This window comes from Danio rerio, chromosome 3 (assembly GCF_049306965.1).
Source record: "Danio rerio strain Tuebingen ecotype United States chromosome 3, GRCz12tu, whole genome shotgun sequence".
NCBI classification, from domain to species: domain Eukaryota; kingdom Metazoa; phylum Chordata; class Actinopteri; order Cypriniformes; family Danionidae; genus Danio; species Danio rerio.
In genome coordinates this window covers 56,419,688-56,438,698 of record NC_133178.1, presented here as the reverse complement: position 1 = coordinate 56,438,698, position 19,011 = coordinate 56,419,688, and the positions used below count along the sequence as shown (strand labels likewise).

At 40.8% G+C, this 19,011-nt stretch overlaps 1 protein-coding gene across 7 annotated transcripts in view; it reads right to left on the bottom strand.

Annotated features, from left to right (window-relative positions):
- col5a3a (collagen, type V, alpha 3a) overlaps positions 1 to 19,011 on the bottom strand; it is a 148,082-nt gene that overhangs the window by 18,119 nt on the left and 110,952 nt on the right. For all 7 annotated transcript variants that reach the window (XM_068215533.2, XM_068215535.2, XM_021469216.3 and 4 more), the window contains 36 exon segments: positions 17,426 to 17,479; positions 17,271 to 17,315; positions 16,872 to 16,925; positions 16,521 to 16,565; positions 13,247 to 13,300; positions 12,648 to 12,692; positions 12,366 to 12,419; positions 10,622 to 10,729; positions 10,479 to 10,532; positions 10,144 to 10,197; positions 9,998 to 10,042; positions 9,782 to 9,835; positions 9,628 to 9,672; positions 9,448 to 9,501; positions 9,315 to 9,368; positions 7,377 to 7,430; positions 7,141 to 7,248; positions 6,824 to 6,913; positions 6,584 to 6,637; positions 6,392 to 6,499; positions 6,188 to 6,295; positions 6,056 to 6,109; positions 5,908 to 5,961; positions 5,718 to 5,825; positions 5,336 to 5,389; positions 3,807 to 3,860; positions 2,820 to 2,873; positions 2,585 to 2,638; positions 2,385 to 2,492; positions 2,260 to 2,313; positions 2,118 to 2,171; positions 1,992 to 2,045; positions 1,849 to 1,902; positions 1,455 to 1,562; positions 1,256 to 1,309; positions 1,048 to 1,101 (listed from right to left, as the gene is read on the bottom strand). In XM_068215533.2, coding sequence (XP_068071634.2) covers positions 1,048 to 1,101; positions 1,256 to 1,309; positions 1,455 to 1,562; positions 1,849 to 1,902; positions 1,992 to 2,045; positions 2,118 to 2,171; positions 2,260 to 2,313; positions 2,385 to 2,492; positions 2,585 to 2,638; positions 2,820 to 2,873; positions 3,807 to 3,860; positions 5,336 to 5,389; positions 5,718 to 5,825; positions 5,908 to 5,961; positions 6,056 to 6,109; positions 6,188 to 6,295; positions 6,392 to 6,499; positions 6,584 to 6,637; positions 6,824 to 6,913; positions 7,141 to 7,248; positions 7,377 to 7,430; positions 9,315 to 9,368; positions 9,448 to 9,501; positions 9,628 to 9,672; positions 9,782 to 9,835; positions 9,998 to 10,042; positions 10,144 to 10,197; positions 10,479 to 10,532; positions 10,622 to 10,729; positions 12,366 to 12,419; positions 12,648 to 12,692; positions 13,247 to 13,300; positions 16,521 to 16,565; positions 16,872 to 16,925; positions 17,271 to 17,315; positions 17,426 to 17,479 — 2,313 coding nt within the window.

Genomic DNA, 19,011 nt, shown 5'->3' with positions numbered 1-19,011 from the left:
CGGTTAATGTTAGGATTGATGTGTTCAAAGATTTCTGGCTGCAGCATCCTGGATGCGCTGCAACTGTATGACTGTCTTTTTGGGAAGGCCAGTGAGGAGGCCGTTATAGTAATCCACCCTGCTGCTGATAAAAGCATGAACAAGTTTTTCTAAGTCTTCACTGGAAACAAATCCTCTAATTCTTGCAATGTTTTTGAGATGATAGTATGCTGATTTACTTACTGCTTTGACATGACTATTGAAACTCAGATCTCCAGAGTCACACCAAGATTCTTGACCTTGTTTTTTGTTGTTTGACCTTTAGTGACAAGGTATGCATTTACCTTGAGAACCCCATCTCTGGTCCCAAACGCAATGACTTTAGATTTCTCTTTGTTTAACTGAAGAAAGTTTTGGCACATCCAACTGTTAATTTCATCAATGCACTGGGAGAGGGTGTTAATGGGGCTGTAGTCATTAGGCATGAAGGCTAAGTAGATCTGAGTGTCCTCATCATAGCTGTGGTAGGAGATTTGGTTATTTTTCATTATTTGGCTCAGAGGGAGCATATAAAGGTTGAACTGGAGAGGTGCCAGAATTGAGCCTTAGAAATGTGATTCTAAGATCACATTTGCACAAATATTGGGCCATCCTTATTGTCAAAAAACTATTATTTAAAAATTATTTTCAACCAGCAAAAGTGGCTTGTGGGAGTGTCTGTCTAACCCGCCACAGCTGAAATCTACCCGCATTTGACAGGTTGGCGGGTGTTAATGTCAACCCCTGATGACTAGTGCAATGAACCATTACAATTACTAATAGACATAATATCCCAAGCACAAATTATTTATGATATTTCACCATGAGCACAGTGATAGAATAGGTAGTTGAAATTTAAGAGATTTATGCTACACTTTACTGAAAGATGTAAACTTCACTTTTAAGCTGTTCTGTTACATTCTCAGGCTACATTGTTTAGGTGTGATGTAAAATATGAACTAAATATGAATCTGTAATGCAGTCAGATACCATAACAATCACTGTCAAGTGTTTATGATGCTTTCATACCTTATCTCCTTTAATGCCTGGATCTCCTTTCAGTCCTGGTAATCCAGCTGGTCCCTATACAGTATAAAACAAAGCCAGTCGCATAGTTCAATTTCTCTGGGAGGAAGTATTTGCTGCAAGTTCAAAATCATTAGTCTTTTCTCCGCAGAGCACTATTTGATACAGTTGGAGATCGATAAGGGAGAAAAAGAATTGGTAGAAATCGTACCATAGGTCCTGGAGGTCCCGTTTGCCCAGGGGGTCCATTTAACCCCTGCTCCCCCTAGAGATGAACCAGACAGTGTGATAAGTTCAAGACAGATTAAGTGTTCAGAGAGGTCAGTAATAACCATGGGTGAGTCACATGGTTAGATATCTGCTATCCAGAGCAGATTTATGCACTGTAAAATAGATTCCCATAGACTTACAGCAGAGCCTGGAATTCCACGCAAACCCTCTGGTCCTGGGTTTCCTGGGTGTCCCTGTGGTCCAACAGGCCCTGTCTTTCCTATCGGACCTTCAGCACCAGCAGAGCCCTGAGAATGATAGTAATGACAGTTAGAGTATAAAAACAGACAAGGGTTTAGAGCAGGGATGCCCAAACTCAGTCCTGAAGGGCCAGTGTCCTTAAAAGTTTAGTTCCAACCCCAATATAACTTAGACACACCTGGGCTAGTTAATCAAGCCCTTACTAGGCTTTCTAGAAACATTCATGTAGGTGTGTTGAGGCAAGCTGGAGCAAAAATCTGCAGGACACCCGCCTTCCAGGACCAAGTTTAGGCAACCCTGGTTTCGAGGCTCAAATTATTCAAGAAAACTTACCTTTGCCCCCTTTTTTCCTTGTTTCCCTTCTTTTCCCTCAGGACCTATATGACCCTGTGTGGAAGGAGACATATTCCTGTAGTTAGAATATTTTTCCGTATAGAAATAATCTAAGACACAATCAAAACAGTGGCCATACTGACCCTTCGTCCAGGGGGTCCTGGAGGGCCAGGCTCTCCGGAGGCGCCTTGGGGTCCCTGTTAACAGAATCTTCTTTAGTTTCATCAATATACCCTTATAACAATATCCCTAAATGTTTGTTTACTCACAGATTTACCAGGTTCGCCATTATCCCCTTTAGCTCCAGGTCCACCATCAATGCCCTAAACAACATTTATTGAAATCACAATGTGATTTCACCTTCAAAATGTGTCAAACTTGAAAACTGAACTAATGCAAATGTTCACTTACATTAACACCTGGCTCTCCAGAGGGTCCAGAGTCACCAGGGAATCCAAGGGGCCCCTATTGAGGGAAATTAATAGTATGAGAGTAAAATCATAATCACAGTTTTAACTATGGAAATCGTTACTCACTGGGTTTCCTTTGGGTCCATCTGATCCAGGTATGCCTCTGATTCCGGGGGGTCCTGCAGCCCCAGGGGGGCCAGCATCCCCCTTCTCACCCACCTCACCTTTTTCTCCCTTGACATAAAAGCAACAGGGAATTTAATAATACATTGGTGGATGAAACAATAACTTGAATAAAAAGAAAAAAACAAAAATAAATGACTTACAACCAGGCCAGTTTCTCCCACATTTCCTGGATTGCCAGCTTCCCCATCCTCACCCTAGAATAGAAGTGAAAGAGACAGACAAAGAGAAGAAAGCAAAATGAAAGCGATCATCCATCATAGTTAGGCTTACATGTTTACGTAGTTACAGAGGCAGTGCCCTCCAACAAATAAACACAACCTCCCCCATAAATCACATAACACTTGTGTATATATACAGAATGAGAGAGTGCTCTACCTTTTCTCCCACCACTCCTGGCTGGCCCACTGCGCCCGGCATGCCCTGAGGACCCTTGCCACATAGAACAAAACAGAGTCAGTTTCATACATAATGCATGCAAGACTGTCTCCTCTGCTTGCACACTGTTGACATTAGAGTGATGAGATTACAGACTAACAAAGCACAGACTGTGTGTATATGTAATCACATTTTATTAAGCTAAAACGCCATATTGTTCAGCTTCCTCCCGGCTGAGGCGTTTATGGCTGTAGTGCCTGAATGTCTCAGATGAGTCTAAACTGAAGTGGCTGCCCTGGTCTCTGGAGTCTTGCTGCTGAGTGCCTTTAAGTGAGGTGCACGCGTAAAGCCAAATGGATGACCAGCAGGTGTACACTAGCCGCTTTTCTTCATCTCTCGTCCTGTCTTATCTGCTATGTTCATAAGATGCCCACAATCAGCCCCGGTGCACATCTCTTCTCCTCTTCAGCTCTGTAAGAGTGCTCTTGTATGGGTCACTGCCATGTCTATCTCTGTGCTCTCACTTTTTAATTATTAACACATGGGAGATGTTCAAATGTGGCCATTAATAGAGGTAAATATAACTCTCTCAGGGATGATACTCTAATATTCCTTAATCATTCATAGAGAAGTAAATATAACTCTTGCAGAAGGATCACATCCCACATGTGGTTAATAATTTAAAACTCAAAATCAGCACAGGGTGGGCAGAAAGAGATACAGGGAGGATAAAAGACCGAGGAAAAGAGAAATTAGATGTCGTATGTGACCTCATAACCGCCTGGGGGTTACTATTCTCAGTATGCTGGTGTGGATACACAGAACACATCCTTTGGAGTCACGAAAAAAAACTCATTATTATGTCTCTGCAGCACTTGGATGTTTAACTACAACACAAGCCCTAATCAGCTCTAATCTACTGTCCTGCACTTGAACCCTACAGCACAGCAGGGTGATAGACAGGAAGGAAAACACTAAGACACTTACCTCTCCTCCAATGGCTCCCTGGGGGCCGCGTGGACCATGTTGTCCTGGAGGGCCCTGGTGAGAAGCAGAAAGATTAAGCATTTCTTACATATCATTAGATATGTCCTATCTCCTCCTCCTCTTTTTGTACAATCAGCACCTTTTCCTATGTCAGAGAGTTTTTTTTTTTTTTTTGTACATCTCTGACATGGTGGTGACAGGCTATTACAGGCGGGCTGATTTCCTCTCTGTGGGCAGTGTCTGGGTTTTAATGAGGACTATCTCACTTTTTCATTCTCTGGTTACACTGCATGAATTCTCAACTCCTGAGGCATACCTCGTATTGCTGCGGAGGGTGGAACATGAGCCATTAATCAAACTGGCCAAAACCTATTGCTGGTGCACCATACGCAATCTCCACTGAGAGATATTAGTGCTGTGTGAGGCATCCAGGAGGATAAACTACAGCGAAGACCAACACCAAGGCTGAATGTGTAGTCTGAAAAATGTACAACACCCCACTCTCCAGAATCCAAGACAACTCTTTATGGCAAAACTGGGAAATTCAGTGGCTATTCCCTAAGGCATGGAAATCCCATGATCCACAGCATTCGCTCATGGATGAGAGCTTCCCAGAGAGGCCTCGTGGCTTTGTTTTTGCTTAGTTTTGATGCACTTCATCTAATCGTGCAAGTGTGTGGAACCGTTGAGAATCTTGTTTTGCATTCCTTCATGGTTGACAGAGCCGCGAGAAGACTGTCACAAAGGAGCGCTCTCATTAGACAGCCCGGGCTCACGGTAATCTGATTAGCAGCTGTCACGCTGCCTTCCACTTCAGAACCAACATCACTCTCTCTCTCTCTTCTGTCACTCGCCTCACACAGGCCTGACACTTATACACTAAAACACATGAATGATGCCCCAGTATCACAGAGCTTCTCTAATGCTTGCCTCATTTCTCACTGTATTAGAGCTCTTCACTGACTCTCATCCTATACACACAGTCCTGTTTAGAGTAATGTTGAATAGGTTTAGAATGGTGGACTAATCGCGATACCTAATGATAATTAATTTATTCTATTGTGCTGCTATTAATACTGCTACAACTTATTCTTATTTTATATTTTAGTGCTATTAAGTGTATGCTGTGCCTGCTTGGCATGATGTTAGAGCAACCTTGATTAACAGATTCAGGTTTGTTTAATAAGGGCTCGAGCTAACAAGGCCTGTTGAAGCCAAGCCTGAAATGATTAGCTTATAAAGCATAGCGGCTAATGCTAACATGGTCTCTAAGGCAGTATACAGGGATGTGTACAGGTGGTTCCCAGAGCTCTTCCAATCCAAATATATCTTATAATAAATTATACTGTAATATGTTCATGGTTTATTGATGGCTAGATTTTTTTTCACACACTTATGTCTCCCATTTTTTTCACCATATTCAGAAGATTGTAAAGTGACATGTTAAAGACATTTAAAAAATAAAAGACTGCTACTGGTATTATTGAGAATAAAACTGATTATTCAAATGAGGAGTTTAAGAATCTTACCATAGATCCAACATGGCCACTTTCTCCCTTCTCTCCAGGGGGTCCTGGCATTCCCTAAATAAAATCCAAATTTAGAGCCATGCATTTTCAGAATTAAGGTGGATTAACCCCCTCAGTGAACTGAGAAATCTATGTCCCATCTGGATGAAAATGAACTAAGATTTTTGAAAACACCGTGCAATCATGCATGCAATAAATAGACAAGGACATCTGGAACTGTCAGTATGCCCAATATGACGTGCAACTGCTCATGGATGCAGGTTTAAAATGGCAGTCTAGTTAAAAAATATTCCAAAAAAGACTTTTAAAAGTTTTATAAGCATTTTCATGAGTTTTATTTGTTCAACCTTGAAAGGACAAATGTATGTGTCACGTAGTGTACCTGCAACCCTGGTGGTCCAGTTGCCCCTTTAAAACCGCGTGCACCTTCATCACCTTTAGGGCCATACATCCCTTGCTGTCCCCGGAGCCCTGGCTCTCCATCCAGACCCTGAAAGAGACATCAGTGCTGGACTGTAAACACATGCAGAATTCAAAACAAGCTCCCACACATTGACCGCACTCATACATACTGGTGGTCCTGGCTGTCCAGCAGGTCCTTGGCTCCCAGGTGGCCCGGGGGGACCCTGTGAGATAAAAAAAGAGATATGGTGTTACATACCTCGAATGAAAGTTCATGCAATATTTAGTGTTTATGACAAGGCAGAGAAAGACACTCACTCCTTCTCCTTTGTCTCCTTTGCTGCCTTTCTGCCCTGGTCCACCTGTCTCCCCCTTAAAAGCACATTATGAACATAAATTAAAAGAAGTATTAACATGTTCAAATGCAAAATAAAATAGTTAAAATTGTACCTTGTCTCCATCATCTCCAGGTGGGCCCGGTGGCCCAGCAGGTCCAGGTAATCCCACAGGCCCTTGTTCTCCATCGCGTCCAGCAGGGCCAATTGAACCTTTTTCACCCTGAAGAGCAGTGGTAATTGTTTGTTACTCTTGAAGTTACTCTAGCAATGCAATGCAATGCATGTTCATTGAATGCAAAATTTTGTTCAATCTCACTGGTTCGCCCTTCTCTCCCATTGGCCCAGCAGGGCCGACACCCCCCTGACGACCAGGCTGGCCAATGGCACCAGCAGGTCCAGAGGATCCCCTCTCTCCGGTGGCACCCTGTGCAGAACATTTTAGTAAAGTGAACTATATTTTAAACCATACAAACAGGAAAATGTGTAAGACAATAGAAAAATCATTTACAATTGGCCCTGCAACACCAAGGGGGCCCTCTCCACCCTTCAGACCAGAAGAGCCCTATTAATGCACAAAAATAAGAAAAAAAATATAAGGATCCATGCTAAAAAATCATACAACCACAATCTGCCTTTTTTGCACAAAGTCAGCTTTCATATTGGAACAGTTAACGGTTATGTAAAGGCAGCATCCATCACAGCGGAGATTATAAGAAGATATTCTCTCAGATGCTTTGAGGTGTGTTACCAGAATGCCAGGTAAGCCTCTTTCTCCTCTGAATCCACGTCGCCCAGCAGGACCACTCTTCCCGGGCTGCCCTGCGGGGCCTGGATCTCCCTGGAGACCAGAGAACACAGAAAGATGGATCTCTGTTTCCACAACTCTCTCACTCATTAACAGTCATCCATCACTCTTTATAGGCGCTGGGCCATGCTGGGAGCTCTATTCATATTGAATGAGCAGAAACATATGGCTTGTAATCAGCAATGTAAGTTATAACTAGATGAATGTGTTTGGTGTGTTTCATGATGATGATGATGATGATTTTAATGCTGATATCTAACCTTGGTCCCTTCTTTGCCTGCAGCTCCTGGCAGACCTTGCTCTCCAGGAGGTCCTGGGGCACCTGGGTGGCCCCTGTCACCGGTGGGTCCAGTCTCCCCAGTTTTGCCCTGGAATAAGAGATCATTTAGAGAGCTTTATTAAACCAGCTCAAAAATGTTACATAGCTTCATAGGAGTGAATGAAGACCATGCAACCAGAAAGGCAATGTTCGTCCAAGCCTGTATGATTGACCCACCTGTGGTCCAACCACTCCTGCGGGCCCAGGGGGACCAGTCTTTCCTTGAAATCCCTGTATGAAAAAGTAATTTTTATATAAATCCAACAGAAATTATTTTGCAGAATTGCTTTTCCACTGTTCATAAAATCAGATCTCGTTTTCAGTATTTCAAATTATGTAAATTAATTTAGTTAGTTAAAAAAGTCCCCTATAGGCATACTTCAGTCCTTTTTTTTCGCACACTTGGGTGCTGCTGCATAGGTTGTCTGGACTACTCTAGCTTGGTACTGATGGCACAAAGTGGCACTTACAAGCATTTTTGAGCCATTAAATGAAAAACGTCATCATTGCTACTAAAGGAGGTCGCGCCTTCTTGATTATGGCTCATAAACTCTGAAATAGCCATCCTGCTAATGTCCTAGGCTCAGACACACTCTCTCAAATCAAAACTATTTTAAAGACCTATCTTTTTAGTAAAGCATACACACAATGCATCACATAATGGTATGATCCATGACTGTGCTCAACGCAGGTGAGTGGGCTTGACAAACCACCTGTAGAACACACTCCTCCTGTCTTGATGCACAAGGCATTTTGTTAGAAATATTCATATGCATTACTTGTTTGTTTGTACGTTTGTTTATATAAGTACTTTTTTCATTTATAGCTCTTCATTTTTGCATCTCATGTTTAAATACACGATAAACAGCAGCTAAGGTAATTATTTTCTTTGATTTCCATTTCCACTTGGGAATATTCATCCCGAGGTCCCTTGAGATTATGCAGCACCATTGATGCAATGCAAGACCTTTAAAGAAATTATGCCAAGGTATCTATAATCTTGGACCAGGCAGTACACTGCAAAAAATGCTTTTCTTGCTTAGATTTTTTGTCTTGTTTCTAGTCCAAACATCTAAAAATTCCTTAATTAAGAAGAATTTTCTAGACCAGAAAAACATATTGTCTTGTTTTCAGAAATAATATGCCAATATTAAGTGAGTTTTTCCTTAAAACAAGTTTAAAAATCTGCCAATGGGGTAAGCAAAATAATCTTACGTCAAAAGAAAAAACAAGATTAATTTGCTTACCCCATTGGCAGATTATTTTGCTTGTTTTAAGGAAAAACTCACTTAATATTGGCATAATATTTCTTAAAACAAGATAATATGTTTTGCTTGTCTAGAAAATGCTTCTTGATATAAGAAATTTTAGATATTTAGACTAGAAACAAGACAAAAAATCTAAGCAAGAAAAGCATTTTTTGCAGTGTATCCTTAGTTGATGCTCTGGTGATCATGGAGGAGAACATGAGATTGCTGAAAGACCAGAGTGACAGACGAGTCTTCGCATTAATCTCATGGGCCAGCCTGATCACCCACCGGCGACCTACTCACACCTGCAGTACTCCACAATGGACGCCTCCTGTGCCTAGACTGCACCTCTGCACAGGAAGTTTGGCCAGATTAGAAACTGTCATGGCCAACTGAGCCGGATTTCTCTCAAGTTTTTTTTTCCTTCACTTTCGTCAATTGGTGAAGTTTGTTCCTATCCACTGTCCCACCTTTGACTTGCTTGGTTTGGGACTTGTGGAGCTGCGCATCGATGGATTTGCTCTTCAATGTTTGAACTTTCAGCAGGGAAATTTAAACCACACTGAACTGAACTAAACTGAACTTCAACTCTGAAAACTGGACTGACACAGTTTCACTACATTAGAACTTCTACGTTAAGCTGCTTTGATGCAATCTACATTGTAAAAGTGCTATAGAAATAAACATGAACTGAATTGCTTAAATCCACAACATGCATAGAGTGTCTTAGGGCATTTATGGATTCAGATAGGTGCTCACAGTTCACATCAAATGCGTCACAAGCTCCCATCAAAGATGCCATTTGGGACACGACTGTAGTCACTTATCTTTAAAACAACTCTTTTAAAAATATGAATTGACTCACTGGCTCTCCTCGTTGACCTGGGTGACCAGGCAACCCATCTTTTCCAGGAGGGCCCTGAAAAGAAAGAACAAAAAAACTAAGATATATTCCTTCACTCCCTCAAAAGAATTTATTTTATTTTATGGTCACTTACATTTGGTCCCTTTGGCCCAGCCTCTCCATTGCGCCCTTGCGGTCCTTGAGGGCCCTGAAGGTGAGAGTAAGTAACGCGATTATTCATTTATCTCCAGCAATGAAAAGAAATGTGAAATCTCACATTAGTCTGGTAGATTGACCGTGTGATATGAGGAGAATTGTAATAGATAACACATACTCTCTCTCCTGTGGCACCTGGTGGGCCGTCATGACCAGCAGAGCCCTGAGCAAAAGACAAAGAAAGAGACGTCACATGAATTTAAACACAGACAGTGCAGCCTATTTACAAGGATACTACAGGATCTTTATCTGTATAAGGATGGATTTCTTACCTTGGCTCCAGGCTTCCCTGTTGGACCTCGTGCTCCTCTTCCCCCACGTGCACCCTGCAAACAACAAATACAAAACATGCAAATATGCTTATAAAGTATGCATGATTAAACTAATTGTCCAATCAATTATTATTGGCTGTTTCATCATTAAACCTTGCATGTGTATGTAGTAAAACCACTGAGGTCTTTTATTTTACTAGCAAGCTTATGACTTACATTTGGACCTCTTTCACCATCTGCACCAGCCTGTCCAGCAGGTCCCTGTAAAGAAAACATATTAAAAATGAAACACAAATGCAATGATTCAACAGTATGTTTGTAAGTAATCCCTCGGACAGTGTGCTTCGGCACTGGCCTCTCACCCTCTTTCCTTTCTCTCCTTCCAACCCAGCTGTTCCAGGAAAGCCCACTGATCCCTGTGGACCATCACGAAGGTTAATCAATTACCACATTCCATTCATTAATCAACCTCTACATTTAATTAACCACAAATTAACCTCTAAAGTCCCATTACCATAAATAAGCCAAATAATAATTGTAGCCTCAGATAAGCTATTAATAAAACAGGCTGTAAATGGCCATTAATCATCCTCAGTAAGATTGTAATATTCAAATTCTAACATAGCATGACTGAGACCAGCGGCTTGCAAATTTTGATATAAAAAAGGTTATTGTTATTTCAGTAATGATGCTTTACCTTTGAGCCCTGCCTACCGGGATAACCAGGCAATCCTGGAACACCAAGTTTCCCCTGTATATGGAATGTGAAAATTAGGCACAACAAAATTCTTAGTAAATAAACAATTCCCAACGGACTGTTGGTTTAGAAGCAGCAATAACCTTTTCTCCAGCAATGCCTGCAGATCCAGGCTCTCCTAAAGGTCCTGATTGACCCTTTGGTCCCTCTGGCCCATCTTCACCACGACTTCCAGGAGAACCATTATCACCCTGAGCAAAAATTAAAAAACAAAGTTACTATTAACAATGAATAGTTTTTGCTTTTAGTATTGCTAATGTGTTGTAAAATGTCTTTTAAAAGTCTTTGAGGCAGTTATGTTACTATGTTCTGCTAGGTCCGGGTGACCAGTCTTGTTCCTCAAAGGCTAATGTAATGCTGTTTTAGCTGCAATTTCCCCAAGCAAACTTAAATAGAACGTTCTAGTGAGTCTAAGTCGTTTACATTAACACGACAAATCTGATTTTAATACAATTAAGACAATACTCTGATTAAGAGTGTAAATGCGAGAGTGTATGGGTGTTTCCTAGTACTGGGATTCAGCTGGAAGAAAATCTGCTGTGTAAAACGTATGCTGGATAAGTTAACGGTTCATTCTGCTGTGGCAACCCCTGATGAAAAAGGGACTAATCCGAAGGAAAATGAATGAATAGGGATGTAACGGTATTGTAAATACCGTCATACCGCAATAGCGATTTTTTCCGATATTACCGTAGTCGCATGACTCGATAAAACTATAGGTCTTCTGAGAAAGTTTGCTCAGGCGAATGAAGCGAACGGGAGGTAGCGGAAACAACAATTCCCATCAGCCCAGGCGTGGCCATCATCCTTTGCGGTCTGTTGTCGCTACAGATCCAGTAATGCGGAAATGGAGTGTGCTGCTAGAAGCGGGGATGAAAAAAAGCTGGAAATGATCGAACCCAAAGCGGGTGTTGTTGCCGCGCACGTTCTGATTAGCTGTGTTGTCTTGCGCGTACTGAATAGCGGTGTTGTCGCGCGCGTTCTGATCAGCTGTGTTGTCGCGTGCGTACTGTAAAGCGGGGAGAGGGGGTTGAGCCAGCATACTCAAGAGCGGTGTTGTCACGCGTTTACTAAAGGGCTGGACGGAGGGTGTGTCGCGTCACGGGGGCACTTTTGATCATTTTGGAAGGGCATTTTCTATCCAAGACTAAAAAGGGCATGTGCACTGCACAGGTTGAGCCCTATGTGTGCACTTGCCTGCAAGTTGGGGAATACGACTAATAACAGAAATGGGGACTGCAGAAACACAGCACACTGTTCAGATTGATGCAGACATTGACTTGTACCACAAAGAGACCTCTATCTTACTTATGGCTTCTCCTCTCAAGTGGGGGAAAGACAATGCACAACGTTACCCACTGCTGTCAACCTGGGCCAAGTCATATCTCTGTCCCAGAAACCTCAGTCCCAAATGAGAGGGTTTTTTTCTGTTGTAAGGGACATTGTAAATGCCCAGAGATACCAGCTTTTAATAGATTATAGTTATATGATAATTTTCCTTAAAACCCATCTCTATCTGAGTGAATTAGTGAATGATTAAATGTTGAATGTGATGAGTTTTCAACAATACTAAATTTAAACTTTATTTTTTTATATAGTTTAATATTTTTTTTGTTATTAAAATTGTAGTTCCTGTTTCAAAGCTTACAGATAGATGGCCAATTTGTATGTCATTGACACTTTTGGCACTTTTTCATTAGTTTTGTTTTTCCTGTAAATGATTCAATAAATACCGTGCCGTTACATTCATACCGAGGTATTACCATACCGTGGAATTCTGATACCGTTACATCCCTATGAATGAATGAATATTTTGTATAAACTCACTCTGTCTCCTTTGATGCCCATTTCACCTTTGGCTCCAGGGAAACCATCCTCACCCTGTAACAGACAAAAGGAATTGGGTAAAGCAGAAACACCTTCATTTTGCTCCACATACAGTAGATGTGCAGCAGGAAAACATAGAAGCCACAGAAAAAACCATACATCATGTTAAGCCACTTTCAGTAAACCACAATGTCTTATCTCCACATTTATAACCGAAAGTGTTGTCTTCTCCTGGTTTCTTTATAACAAAACAAGTGTGATATTATTATTATTTTCTCTCACCTTCTCGCCCTTGCTACCCTTCAGTCCCCTCACCCCATCTGCGCCCTGTTCAAAAAGAACAAAATATATCAGAGTGTGCCGCAGGGATCTCTGCACAATCTCCAAACCTCGGGTAAGAGATGTTCACCTAAAAGACAGAATCTTAGATATGAAGTCTTGACGTGAACACCATCACTGATTGTTTAAAGTAATAAAAACCATGGCTTGCAAAATGCTGGAGGTAAGACATACGGCAACAAATATAAAAGGCACTGTGACAGGATATAGACAAAGACGATAATAATCTATATGTCACCATCAAAGAGGAGTTATGTGCTAGCAAGATAAATCCGTTTTTTGTTCTTTGACCACATCACTCACTTCTACACAAACAAGCCCAGACAGGTTTTGCTCTCCTGCTTGTTGCGTTTTCGACTGTCCATCACGAGTGCTTCCCGCTGTCAAGGGTTTTCCGGGGAGAATTAAACTGATCTACCTGAGCCAGTCGTCTGCCATTCACACACAGTCGGACTGTCAATCAAAAGTCCACTATCCTAGATCGAAAGTCTTTGAGAGTCTTTGGAGTAAACCGAACAAGCCGGCATCTCAAAGCTACTCACCTTCACTCCACGAGGCCCAGGATATCCAACCGGCCCTTGTGCTCCTGATAAACCCTGTATACAGTAGAGAAACAGACAATATCAGTTTAGTGTTCAGGCAGTGAAGGACAAAACACAGCACTTACATTACTTGTCATTTAAGGGTGCCATAGAACATAAATCTAGATATACCTTACAAGTAGGTCAATTTGTTTTTATGCTTTTGATGATGAAGTAGCATTCAACTTAGAGCTTTTTACACCACGTGCCAGCCAATTTCTCTGTGTTTCACTGGTAATATCTTTAAATAAATACGTATTTAGGCCTTTTTAATTATTCATTTACTATTTATGTACAATAATAGACATAAAATTAGATAAATAAATCAAATGAAATCAACTACGAAAATGTAAATGAAAATGTCAATGATAAGCTTATTTATTGACTGTCTTAGTTCTATCCCTTTAAAATAGCAAACACAGTACGTGTCTCTATATTTAGGCAAAACACTGCTTTATTTATTTATTTAGGCCTATTTATTTGTATGTGTGTTTGTACTTTCATTTTAGTCATCTTTTATTTCTTTAATTTTACTTTAAAAGGTAATGATTCGCACTAATCAAGTAATTGCTTTGTCCTGTTTTTATTTTTCCCTCTTACATTCTTCTGGTGATTTACAGACACAAACGTTTCGGCACAATGCCTTCCTCAGTGTTAATTTTACTTACAAAGATGAATCCTTAACAAGTTTACAACGATAATAAAGCGTGTTAACAAATTTATAATGATTAATGAAGGAATAATAATGTTTTGTTTCATTGTTTCATCTTCATTTACAAGTAGCAGAGTATTTACAGCTACTGTATATTTTTGTTCCTTCACATCCTGCCCCTTTGTGCCCAATTGTGGCAAACTGAGGTTATACCTGAAAACACGTTGTTACTTCTTTAGTGCGGTGGTGTTATGAGTCGCAGCAGTAATGCTCTTTTTAAAGTGTAACCCACTGTAGGCATACCTGAATAACAATTGTTTAGTACATGGAAATTAAATAGTGGTCCTCACACACCATTGTTTGCTCATGCAATCAGAACAAATCCCTGACTGTTACTTTGACCATGGGATCATTAATATATTGCCTAATGCTGTATTTGATTAGCCACGTCATTTGCTAGTAATATTACAACAATCACTTTTTAAAAATACTATGTATGTATATGGCACTCTTATTTTGAAAAATGTGAGAATGTTGATGAATGTTGCAGCAAGAGACTAAAGGGGGTCGCACACCGGATGAGCCACAACACGGCGTGCACATGACAGTTGAAAGTATGGCATACCGCATGCAAACATTTGAATGTTATTTAATATGAAAGTATTCAGATGGCACTCTGTGGCACAGCAGAAATACGAACAGTGTCCTGAGTCATAGCTGGGTGCTGCGGATAGCTGCCAACTTGCGGCACTGTTGTGCGTACCCTGATAGAAATCTATGTTTAGAATTCAAAAATGCATGACGCTGTGTATCACGGTGCGATGCCGAGCGGTGCACCTGGTGTACTATCCTTTTTTGGCTGTGTCCAAAATCGCATACTTCCATACTATATATTAAGCTAAAACCAGTATACGAGCTATTTGAAAAATAGTAAGTAAGAAGTTTCCAGATGATCTAAGATTCTGAAGTGTGCATCCAATGCTCTGTGAGAGATGCCACACAATGCCATGCAAAAGAATTCATGAAAGGGAGTGAATCGACGCTACTGACGCAGATAGGTCATGTGATAATGACAAATGCCAAATGTAGTATGTTTGTGTTCCATTCATACTACTTACATTCGTACTATATAGAACATACTTTTGTATTGGTAGATTAGTAAATTAGAATTCGAATGTAGTAAATACTCGAGTAGTAGGGGATTTTGGACGCAGCCTAAAGTCTGCAATGCCATGTCTTTACATTGTTTTTAATACACTGCTAAGCGATGCAGAGAGATGCCAAATGGATTGTTGCTAGATCGGACATGATTGCAGCCGGAAGTTAACGAGAATTATTTATATTATTTATTAAATTTCCCATTTATTGTATTTTATTAATGTCTACCCTCACCCTCACCCTAAACCCAACCGTTACAGTAATGTAAAAACAGTAGTTGTACAAGTATTATTTATGTTATCAATTAAATTACCCAATAAATTGTATTTTTTAACACCTACCACCACCCCAACCCTAAACCCAATCGTCACAGTACTGTAAAAATATTATTTATTGTTATACACTGTCATAAAAAAATGCAATCCAATCTAGACTTTACCGCCAAATGGTGGCAACTGTTTGCATACACTGATAGAAAATAATGTTTCAAATTTTAAAACATGTGGTGGGGCACTTAAGATCCGATGTGTGATGGGTTTTAAGGGGCAGTTCTCAGTCAGCTATCTGTTTACAGCGTGTCAAAACACAAAATGCAGGATATACGGATTATACATTCATTTATTGTCCTTCCACCCCCCGAAAAGGCATTTTGTCTCTTTAAATGCACCTTTTGCTACAGTAGTTTAACATGTGCATTATACATGTAATGAGGCAACAAATACATGTAAACTGCTTAATATAAGTACTTCATTTTCTGACAAATGAAATATGATGATATTGCAGATTTATTTCAGAGTATCTCACACTGTGTTTGTGTGTGTATGTGTAAGAAAGAAAGAGCAGACATTGACAGGAGCTGAGGAACATCTGAGCAGATCTCACTAATATTCACGAGCATTCCAAATATGGTCAAAAGTGAGTTTTGCATTCTAGGGGTAACTTCTGCTGTCATAAATTAGCATATATTACCATTTCCAGAGAATTTCTGAACATACTTAAACCACTTACCAACTATGTGCTATCAGAAAGCCATTTTAACATATGCAATTAACAGCATCTTTAATATAGTATTTCAACAATCAGTGCCCATGTGTGCCAATAGCAGCGTGCTAGCATAAAGCAGCGTTCACAGTGAAAACGAAACAATGACTACACAATGGCGATGGATTGATTCAAGTGTGCAATTACTGCAATAGCGTGCACAAAAGCACGCTGGTATGCTTTGTGAACGGTGATAATTTAGAGACTGCAGCTGGAGCGCCTGTAACAAAGGCTCCAGACAGAGGGGACCATGAACAGGGCAGCGCTTTTCTATGTGGTGCTGCATTTAGACTCTTGGCTCCCTCTGTTTCCTCTTCAAATTTTCACCGCTTATTCGGGTCAGTGGAGCAGCGATGTGTATGTGTGTCTGTGATTGCAACCCACCTGGTGTCCCTTCTCCCCAGGGGGTCCCTCTCTTCCAGGATGACCCTGTGATTTGAACAGGATAACCAGGTGTTAGCATGACAGCGGGCTGATTAGGGGACATCCTGTTTCTGTGAGAGAGCTAATGAGCCAACACAAAAGGCCAGGCCTGGACTAAGGACTCTGCATCATCGCTTTTTCAGCATACTATGCATGAAAATTGGGCTGTGGAGATTTATTGGATTGAATGTTTCCAGTATCAAATAGATATGTCTCTGTATGCACCATAGTGCCCCCTGCTGGCTGGTGGGGATATAAAAAAAGAAATAAATAAAATGTACCCCTCTAGTGGTTTTGAATAACAATACTTACAGGAGGACCATCAATCCCAGGAAGGCCCTGCATACCAGGTTTGCCCTCAGGGCCCTGTTTGAAGCAGCACACAAAAACAAACACACGCTCAATATTCAAACATCTAATTCAAACCACAAACCCAAAACTTCTTTGTACCCAGCATGCCCAGCTTGTTAACTGCAATCAATTTCTATAATATGCTCATGCACATTTGAGAGATGAGAGTGTATGTATGTGTGTGCATGCAAAGTTTCGCTATTGATCATCTGTCTAGTTTCATATGGAAATCAGAATAAAGCCGCACAAACTAAGACGGTCACTCGCCCACACTCGACACTTCTTTGCAAATTCTCATCTACTAACAAGTCAAAGGTCAGTGGTTTATTACTGAAATAAAGCAAGACTTGAGGAGTTTACCTTCTCTCCTGGTAGACCTATAGGCCCCTGTGGACCAGGAAAGCCCTGAAACAGAACACAACTTCTTTATTCAAAGGTTTTTAAACCTAGCAGTGCACATTTGCATTGCTTGCAAGGTTTCAATTGACAGTATTGGACTGAAGATGGATGCTTACTTGTATGCCTGGGTTCCCCTGTTGACCTGGAGGTCCGGGTTCTCCAAGGGGTCCCTGCGAATTGGTAAGAAATGTGAGCAATCAGCTTTGCATGAAGATTATCATCATTTTGTAAAGAAATTAGATTAGGACTTCTGCAGCCTCCAAGTCCTCCTGGGAAGATCCTACTTAGTTTGCAAGTCTAATCATGACTATGTGCGCTCAAGTTATTTAAAAAGGACAGGGTGGGAAATTTCATGTTTATCCTCTTTTTTTACCTTTCGGAAAAAGATTTGTAGTGCTAGTATCACAAGATCAAGGCAAAATATGTGCATTATTGGTGCTTTAACTATGTGTTTTATCACTCTCGGCTGCCACAGTGAACGATAGAAAATATAGTTTTGTTGCACAAGGCTGCTGCCTTATAAACTGGCTAAACGAGAGTTATTTTCTGCCAACACTTTATAGCAGATTTAATCAACAACGTGGATACAAACTAAAATGTAAAGAAATCTTCTAGGCTTCATAAATTGTGCTTTATCAACAGTTATCTTTGGAAAGCTGCTGATTAACACAATTTGAAAAAAAAAACACAAACAGACAGAATCTGTAGACCTTTTCTTTTACTATTTCTGTGATATATTTTGTAAAAAATAATAATAATAATTGTTATACATATATATTATATATAAAATATATATATATATATATATATATATATATATATATATATATATATATATATATATATATATATATATATATATATATATATTTATATAAATAAAACATTGTAGACCTTGAATGAGCTGAAACCTTGACACACAATAAAAATAAATTCCTAATGTACTCGGGGCCAGCTAGCAAAGTGCTTTGCATGTAAACCTCACTACTCAGACCTCTAAAGGTACTCTAGCGACTGACGCTAGAGGCCATGGTCTTTAGCCTCCTTGTTGAAGCAGCCGACTCCCATACAAAGAATTGCCTGTTCGATCCCACCTCAGACCAGGTTGGATGCAGTAGGACTGGTGGTTTAAACAGCGGGGATCATCCGGGATGGGAGTGAGGTTTGGGGGGGGGGGGTGAGTATAATAGAGGCCAGCTAACGAAGTGCTATGCAGGTAAACCTCAGTGCTCTGACCTCTAAAGGTGCCCTAGCAACTGACGATAGAGGCCATGGCTTTAGCCTCCTTGTTGAAGCAACCGACTCCCATACAAAGAATCGCCTGTTTGATCCCAGTTTAGACTTAGTTGGGTGCAGTAGGTCTGGTGGTTTAAACGTTGGGAATTGTCCGGGATGGGAGTGAGGTTAGGGGGGGTGAGCTGAACAGAGGCAAGCTAGCAAAGTGCTATACAGGTAAACCTCACTCCTCTGACCTCAAAAGGTGCTCTAGCTACAGACAATACAGGCCATGGTCTTTAGCCTATTTCTTAGAGCAACCGACTCCCATACAAAGAATCGCCGTTTCGATCCCAGCTCAGACCGGGTTGGGTGCAGTGGGACCTGTGGGTTACACGTGGGGGCTCGTCTGGGATAGGAGTGAGGTTTAAGGGGGGGTGAGTGTAATGGAGGCCAGCTAGCCAAGTGCTATGAAGGTAAACCTCAG